At 40.9% G+C, this 9,337-nt stretch overlaps 1 protein-coding gene across 1 annotated transcript; it reads right to left on the bottom strand.

Moving 5' to 3' along the window:
- Positions 1 to 296: 296 nt before the first annotated feature.
- On the bottom strand, positions 297 to 8,644 carry LOC138828818 (myelin protein zero-like protein 3). The gene is made up of 2 exons (XM_070024928.1): positions 8,538 to 8,644; positions 297 to 810 (listed from the first exon to the last, which is right to left on the bottom strand). The coding sequence occupies exons 1-2, from the start codon at positions 8,642 to 8,644 to the stop codon at positions 297 to 299; spliced, it is 621 nt and encodes a 206-aa protein (XP_069881029.1).
- Between the last annotated feature and the right edge of the window lie 693 nt (positions 8,645 to 9,337).

Raw genomic sequence — 9,337 nt, 5'->3', positions numbered from 1 at the left:
CCTTGTCGGTTCTTGCTGGTGTTGAATAGAATTTGCTCACCTGCCGAATCTGGCTCTTTCGTCCCGGACTCTCTGTGTTGCAGGTATGGTGGCTACGGCTGCCACCGCTGCAGCCACAGCCACAGCCGCGATTACTGGCAAGTGCTCAGATCTGTCTCCTTGCCAGGATTTTCCCTCTCTGGTCTAACTCTCTGTACTGTGATGGCACACTTGTGATTCTCTGACTTAGGACTGTTCACTGGAACACTAAAACTGCTTTTTATGCGAGAGTTGTTTAACCTCCACTTTCTCCTCTGCTATCTTCCTGGAACTTCAAGACTTCTTCTTATAGCCCTCCGCTTTTTCATCCCTGCAGCCTTCTTTAATATTCTCACAAGCAGCAGAACAATAACTACTGCTGAGGGAATGAAAACAAGAATAGAAAGAAGGGCCACAGAGGACAGCATGGTACCAAAACCCCTTTCTGTGATTGTTAGTTCCGTCAGGGGGATGTCATGGTGCACATCTGGGAGATTCTTCACAGCACAGCTGAATGTCCTATTGTCCATCAGGTTAGGGTTGCTTATGCTTATGGATGCATCCCCTTTGTATGCATTTCCATCCCAGGAGATCTGATCCAGAAAAGTGCCTGCTGTGGTTGGGTAATGGAAAGACTGATAGTGAAAAATAGATTTTGTGCAACTGCTGCTGGGAGGACGGTACTTACAGTCTATGGTCAGTTTGTCAGTGACATATGAAGATGACTTGAATGTACATCTCAACTTGACATTTTCTCCAACATAACCTCGTATGTCAGCAGCTGCACTAATCCTGCAAGAGTAGGATGCCTATCAGGGCAGAGAAGGTGCAGCCCTAGCCTCAAGCGGCTCTGATCAGCAGCATCCCGGCTGCTCCTTAGGTACCTGCCTAATTCTTTCTGATGGAGGCATAGAATTCCATTGTGTATATTTTCTTGATCCATTCATATACTGAGGGGCATCTGGTTGGTTCCATATCTTAGTTTTGCTAAATAATGCTGCAATAAACATGGTTTTGCTGCCTTCCAAAGTGGTTGAACAAGTTTACACTCCCCCCAACAATGCAGGACGTTCCCTTTAACCACATCCCCTCCAGCATCAGTTATTATTAAATTTGTTGATTATAGCCATTCAAACTTGGGTGAGGTGGAATCTCAACGTTGTCTTGATTTTCATTTCTTTTATGGCTAAAGAATTTGATCATTTCTTCATGTATCTATTGGCCATTCCTATTTCCTCTTCAGACCTTTTTCTTTAAGTCTTTAGCCCACTTATTTATCGGGCAGTTTTTCTTTGAGGATTTGTTTTTGGAGGGTTTAATTATTTGAGGTCTAATTATATGTTAGATATGAGATCCTTGTCCATTGTAAGCCTAGTGAAGATCTTCTCCAAATCCTTGGGCTTTCTCTTGATCTTGATAGCTATGTCCTTTGTCGTGCAGACGGTCTGCAGTTTCATGCAATCTCATTTGTCCAACCTTTCTTTGATTTTATGTGTGTCTGGGTCTTTATTAAGAAACTTTTGGCAAGTGCCAAGGAGCCCTGGAGTTTCTCCTTTTCCTTCCTGTAATGTTTTCAGGGTATCTGCTTTGGCTCTAAGGTCTTTGATCCCTTTGGAGTTGATTCTTGTTCAGTGTGCTTTATAAGGGTCTAGTTTTAATTTTCTACAGGTGTGAAACAATATATGTTTTATAAGTCTTTGTCCATCTCTGTAGAGCCCTCCACAAGTTTATATGTATTTGTAGCTTGGAAAAGGAAATAAGAGTTAAATCAGGACAGTTGGAGGCTATGGTTTATAGGGCTCATTTGAGACCCTTTTAGACGGAATGTTAACTTTTTCCATCTGATGTACTACAGATGGCAGTCTTGGTACAGGAATTGAGTAGACTGCTATTGGATAGGAAGCTTGTACTGATTCCTCCTGACTTTCCCCTGAAGACAAGGAGGGTGAAGTAGCCATGGGCATGAATCCGTGTGGGATTTGCAATAAATATCTATTGACTGTGTATTTCTAATTTCTGTTGCCACAGGCAAATGAATGAACGGATTTTTCCTTTCGTACTTTAGCTGTAACTAGATATTTTTCATTTTCTAAATCTTATTTTATTGTGAAGATTCTATAGAAATGCTACAGATACATGAATAAGGCAATGAGTACATTTCTAGTCAAGCATTGTTACCCCTTCCCTTGTTTTTTTCTACTATCCCTTACCTTCCCCTCCACCCTTCCCTACCCAATGTTGTAAAGTTCATTTCTAACATACTGTCCTATGGATATCATTGTTGCAATGGGTCATCCTGTGTCCTTGTTTCAGCAATTTGTTATTTTGGTTCCCCTCCCCAAATTAGAAAAATGTATATACAAGGTGCACGGTATCAAAGTCAATTCAAAGTCAAATGGGGATATATCATAGGGGGAAGAATATACATAATATATTTAAAACAACAACAACAAATGAGCCCCAAAATATAGTAACTTGTTTATATACAACATTTAGTCTAAAACTCCTTAGACATCTTAAGTTTGGACTATTTCTTTTATTTTCTGCCAGTCCTGTGGTTTGAATTTGGGCACTCTACTGCTTAAGCCTCAGAGTGCAACTTTGAGCTTTTTCTGAGTAGTATATCTTATATAGAGTGTGATTACTTTTCAGCCTGGTCAGGTTTCAAATAATGATCCTTAGATCTCAGCCTCTTTAATATCTACAAGTACAAGCATGAGCCACCAGCACCTTGCTTGAATGATCCCACAGTTTTAACTACAGATTTTTCATATCCCCTACCAACTATGCTTCCTGATCCTTTTTTAAAGTTATCTCTAAATAGCTTATGGAGGATTTTGAGCATTGCTTAATCATTTTTTCACTTTTATTAGTATATACTAGTTGCACACTCAGAGGTTTGATGGAGTTACTTCCACACACGCATATGATGTACTTGCTCATATTCACCCTACCTTCCCAGTGTCCAGCCCCTTAATTCAAGGCCCAGAACCACTGTACACATGCAAACATTCACTGACACTCTCAAACACACACACACACACATACACACACACACACACACACACACACACACACACACACACACACACACACACACACACATACACACACACAGCAGAGCAATTAGCAAAGGATATAATGTGGACCAGGAACTGCAAGGAAACATGGGAGGGTAGATTGTCTTTTCCCAGTTCCTCTGCCTTCCTCCATTCTCTGCTTTTCCTTAGAACAATTCAAGCCTTACACAACTCACATCTGTCTGTTGTGAACAACCTGAGCCTGGATTCCAGTTTGCCATTCATAGGAAGCTGCCGTTGCTTGGATAGCTGGCCCTCAGAGTAAGCAGAGGCTCTCAGGTCATGTTTTATTTTTCCATGTGTAGTGTGAATGCAGGCCTTGAGACCGTAAGCAGTATCTTGAAGTGTATTGACATCTGTGTTGAGCTACAAGACTCACCTCAAAAAACAAGCAGAGGAAGTGGGATGCAAAGTACAAATCCTAAACCAATGGACCTATAGGTGACTGAGAGTCAATTTCCACATTACTGGAGTAAATACAAGGGCAAGTCCATTTGAAGAGGGGTCTCCAACCATTTCATGGGCCCACATGACATGTCTGGCAGAAAGCCACTTGTGTGTGTGTGTGTGTGTGTGTGTGTGTGTGTGTGTGTGTGTGTGTGTGTGTGTGTGTTTGTGTGTGTGTGTGTGTGTGTGTGTGTGTGTGTGTGTGTGTGTGCCTGAAGGCGGGTCTGGGGCTCAGGATCAGGCTGGGTGCTGCCTATCCTTATGCGTTTTTTGCTCCAGCCGAGTGTTCTACCACCTCAGCCACAGCTCCACTTCTGGCTTTTTTGGTAGTTGATTAGAGATGAGAATCTGATGGACTTTCCCACCCAGGCAGGCTTCAACTGTGACCTTCAGATCCCAGCCTCCTGAGAAGCTAGTATTAAAGGAGGGAGGCACTGGCACCTGTAAAGAAGCCTCTTTTTTGGGGGGGGTTGTCCGTTCGTGGGGCCTGAACTCTGGGCCTGGATGCTGTCCCTCAGCTCTTCAGCTCAAGGCTAGCACTATACCACTTGAACCATAGCGCCACTTCTGGCATTTTTTCTGCTTATGTGGTGCTGAGGAATCGAACCCAGGGCCTCAAACATGCAAAGCAATTGCTCCACCACTGAGCCACCTACCCAGCCCAAGGAAGCCTCTTAAATAACAGATCTATTCATAGGGAGACAGTAAATGCCTCAGTCCAAGAGATGGTGTTGAGTTTTCATGTTTTAAAAGAATAATTACACTCAATAGCAAAGTATGAAGTAATATTGAAGGAAAGAAGACAACAAACTTTCATAAATCTGGGGTTGTGAAAGCCCATCGAACATGAGACTTTCATATAGGAATAACATCTATGTGGCAACACTGAGGCTCACCCATGTGGTCACATGTACTGTTTGAAGCCCTGTTCTCACATGATATGTTTCCAGAAATCTGGGATTCTGCTCTGTAGAAGATGTTTCCCAGTCACACTGGTAATTCTTAGTTCTGTTTTTCACACTTCTCATCCTTCATTCTTAGTATTATCCAAGTATCTTTTCCAATGCTGCTCCAGAAGATGCTTTCAATGTTACTGTAAGGATTCATTTAATAAGAGAAATATGTTTGAAGAACTTTAATACTTACATTAATAATATCATTACTAATAAAGACTAATATTCAAGAACTACTTTAAGATCAATAAAACATGATTTGGAACATCTATGTGGCTTTGATATTAAAGCTGATAGCAGACATGTATTCCTAGACCATGATGAATCTGTATTTATTGCAATCTTACAATAAAAAAGTTCTTAAGAAAGAAAATGTCTTGATAATATAAGCAACCCAATAGTTGTTGAATAAGACATATATAGTGAGGACGTCTGTTGAGCTGGTACAAACTGGTTCTTGCTCTGAAAGCATCACCTATCTGTTCTGAGGGACAATCAGGGTTAAGAAGGGACACATGCTTCCAGATGACTGATCTGCCTAGCATTAACTGCATAAGTCCATTCAGGCCCACAGCCCTATAACCAATATAGGACAATCTTCAGAACAGTCATCTTGTCTTTCAGATTCAAGCCTGTAATCCTAACTCATCAGGAGACTGATACCTGAGGATCACGGTTCAAAATCACCCTAGGCAGCAAAGTCTGCAAGATTCTTATCTCCAGTTAACCACAAAAAAGCCACAGTGAGAGGTATAAATTGAGAAAAAGGAAAGGGGTGTAATTGTCCCCCAAAAATGGATTCTTTACCTGACAACTGTTTAACTGACTTAACTGTTATCCCTCTGAACATCATCTTCCTAATAATATTTTTTAAAGAAAAGGAAAGATGGGGCTGGGAAGGTGGCTCAGTGGTAGAGTGTTTGCCTTGCATGCATGAGGCCCTGGATTCAATTGCTCATTACTACTTAAGCAGAAACAATGCTGGAAATCACGCTGTGGCTCAAGTGGTTGAGACTAGCCTTCAGCTGAAGAGATGAGGGACAGTGCCCAAGCCTAGAATTCAGGCCCATAACTGGAAAAAAGGAACAAAGAAAAAGAACTAAAAAGGAAGAGAGTTGCTACCATGCTCAATGGCCAATCTTCTAATCCTAGCTATTCATGAGGTTGAGGATAAGTGATTGAAGCCAACTTGGGCAGGAAAGCCTGTACGAATTCTATTTCCAATTATGTCCAAAAAACTAGAAGTAGAATTGTGGTTCCAGTGGTGAAGTAGTAGCCTTGAGGGGAAAAAATAAACTTCAGGGATAGTGTCCATTTCCTGAGTGCAAGCCCCAGAATGGCACAGAAGAAAAGAAGAAAAGACATTATGAACTTGGTTTATCTGTAACTGTGATGCCTTTGTTACAGACCATTATGGACTGAAACTCTGAACACGGCATACTAGGTCTGGAATTTTTGTGCAAAAATGTGTGCATAACCATCTTAACTCCTTCGCTATCCTATAGTTGCAGGTTTCATTATCTTCTCACCATGGAAGAGGCTTCAGTATTTACTTTCTCTAGAATACCTGCTTCCTTGTCCTCTGCTCTTTACTCACTGACAGCATTATTTTACCTGAGAACACAAGGAGGAGAATTGGCAAGACCTTGAAAGAAGGGAAGTTGCTAGAAGTGGGTGAGATGCTTGAGATAATGCCCAGGACCAGGTCAGAATTTTTTTGTGACGACTTGCCATGGTGTGTCAATCTTTATCAATATGCTGAGGGTACTTGGACATGAAGAGGAGGCCTCAATGCCTACTGGTGTCATTCAAACTACACAGATATAAGCCAGCTAATAATGCTCTCACTTTCCCAACTTGGAGTTTTGGTCCCTGCGTGTCAAGGGAACTCAGGATCAAGCATGGACAGCTATCCACACATCAAGTTGTGACCTCTACATTGTTACAGCATTGAAAGCAGTTCAGCATGAATCACATGGAGCTTGTCAAAATCATTGAAGGGATGGGAAAGTGCTTCTATGTTGTATGGACCAAAGCAGACAGATCACCATACAAGTTTCCTTTCAGAGACCCCACTTCTGTTCAATGGCCAAGAGAACATACATGAAAAACTCCAGAATGAGGAGGTATGTATACCCCTATGTTTCTAAACTGGACCCTTCACTGCATGATTTCCCAGAGCTTATGGAAACAATGAAACTAAATCTCTCGAAGATCTGGCACTGAAGTCCCACAGAGACCATTGCCTACATCTGTGAGGAGAGCATAGGAGTTAAAATGGCCTGTCAGAGAGGGGAATACCCACAGAGTGTCTTCACGACATCTCAGGCATCCAGGATTCAGATAATTTTGGGGAGGTAATGAAAGCCTCTTTGGTGTGGATGGTGAAACATTGAAGCAGTTGGGACAGAGGATGGGAAAGCCAGTTGAAGAGTACATGGGTCCCATCAAGTCCCAAGATGGGCAGATCTACTATCAAGACAGCTGGACATTGTGATGGATATGTTACATAACTGCTTTTGCTCATGGACAAGTCTTAGACACATGTTATACTACAGCGACTCTGTTGTCTACTACCACAAATGCATGGAAGAGAGATCGAAACTTGATACAGTTGCTGACATCATCAAGATCATCCTAAGGAAGAACTTGATAGGCATTATCATCTGATTGTGTGTCTGGGTGACGGATGGGGAGATGTGTATGTGTGGAAACTAGGGCTTAAACTTTGGGCCCTGAGCTTCTTTGGCTCAAGACTTGCACTATAGCTCTTAAGCCATAGCTCCACTTCCAACTATTGTGATATTTTATTGGAGTTTCACAAGTACTTACTTACAAGATAAACTTTAATTATGAGGTGATATGATTTTAAAGATGATATACTATACTACTATGCAAATGTAACAAATAAAAATGGGAGTCAAAAAGACACTCTAAGGACTATGTAGGAGGTTTTATGAAAGCCGTGAAGTTATATCTAAAAAAGTGTTATTAGAGACTTAAACAACAGTGCTAAATTTCTTGTACCGGATAAAAGAATGCAGTCAGTTATTTCTGTTTAAATGTCTAATATTATTTTTCTCTTTTTACTGTGTTTGTAATACATGCTATTAATATTAATAGGTGTATTGGACTCAAGCTGAGCTGTTGAATCTAGAAAAGTTTTGAGAGGTTGAACATCACCTCAATAGTACTCTGAAAGGTGACAGCTGGCCATGGAAGGGTTAAAACACAGCTCTGGAGAGGGTTAAACTATTGCCCCTTCCATAGTGCTTTAAAGGCCTTGAAACCTGGGGGATAAAAGAGAAGTCTCCTTCCTCAAAACAATAAGGGAAACAGTGTTACTCACTGTGGTGGCTCTGATTGTAATATTGATGCTTCATTTTTGCATGTATCCATGGTAACCTTCCCAGTGTGAATTCAAATAAATATGATTGCTTGTGTGACCTGGAGCCCAGGTGCCATTGAGCCTTGGTACCCCGGGTCCTCATTGATTTTGTTCTTTTTGTCTACACTTGTCTGTGTATTTTCTAATATTCTTCAGCTTGGTATCCAATTGCACTGCCTTGGGTTACAATTAGCGTCAAATAAGAATATTCTTGAACTGTAAAACATAAAAAGCTTGCAAACTTTCTTATCCCAAATGGCTTCAAACCACAATCCTCAGATCTAAGCCTTCTGAGTAGCTAGGATTACAGGCATGGGCCCCTGGCAACCAGCATGCATCAGAACACTTGATATCAGTGAGATCATTCTTGGGGAATGTCTGCACATCTCAGTCCTCCTCAGATGTTCTTTCCTGTTGCTCAAGCAGAGTCAAAAACTTTCACTCTTTATGTTCAAAATCCTTGAGGTTATTGAACTGACTTGCCCACCATGTACCTCCTTTCCGTAAATCAATATAAGGTTTTACTCCTTACCATCGATTAATTTTATTAACTAAATTAACTGGGATCCACACAGAGGTGACATGTCCTTTTCTGGATTGCATACTGTACACCTATGTTTTACTTTATCTAATACAGTTAACATTACTTACCTTGTTTGATGCTTCTTACTTTTCCCATATTTAATCCTTCTCATTTCTCTTTCCCTTGCACAGAGGGAAGAACCATTTGGAATGGTGAAGAGTGTGTTTTTAGTCATTCTCTGAAAAGCTTTACCAATGGATCCTGATTTCCAAGTCCTGTGTAACTGGCCTGTAAAATCTTGTTCTTTAATCTCTCCTCAGCTTACACAAATGACCAATTTTATCTAAAAAAGGCTATAGGAGATGAGTTTAGGAATTCGTTTCTGGTTATCAGTCAGGAATCCTTATTACCTGGTCACTGTGCATGAGTTGTTTCTGTTTCGTTTTTATTTGAATAGAACAAGCAGTGTGTACGATTAGTAGCAGAATTAGACTTACAAGTAATTTTTTTTTAATTCAGGGATAGCAGGCTCTCTTATTTGAACCACAGATCAACTTCTGCCCCACTTTCTTTTCTTTTGGTGGTAAATAGGACAGTGTCCCACAGGAAGCCAAGGGAACTACACAGTATCCTTAAATCTGAGGTCTGCAGTTCACAGTCAGCCTGGGCAGGAAAATTTATGAGCGTCTTATCTCCAACTAATCAGCAAAAAGTCAGAAGTGGAGCTGTGGCTGAAGTGGTACAGCAGCAACCTTGAGCATAAAAAAAGCTAAGTGAAAAACAGATCTAGCACTAAGAAAATCACAAAATAAATTTTTAAAAAAGTGGAAGAGAGCACAAAGAGTCTATTAAAAATGATAAAATGACCAAGAAACTGGTGGATCACACTTGTAATTCTACCTACTCAAAACACTGAAATTGAGGATCA

This window comes from Dipodomys merriami, unplaced genomic scaffold, assembly GCF_024711535.1.
Source record: "Dipodomys merriami isolate MVZ:Mamm:240054 unplaced genomic scaffold, mDipMer1.0.p SCAF_165, whole genome shotgun sequence".
Taxonomy (NCBI): Eukaryota; Metazoa; Chordata; class Mammalia; order Rodentia; family Heteromyidae; genus Dipodomys; species Dipodomys merriami.
Note: the sequence above shows the minus strand (reverse complement) of the source record. Positions and strands in the feature narration are given on the sequence as shown.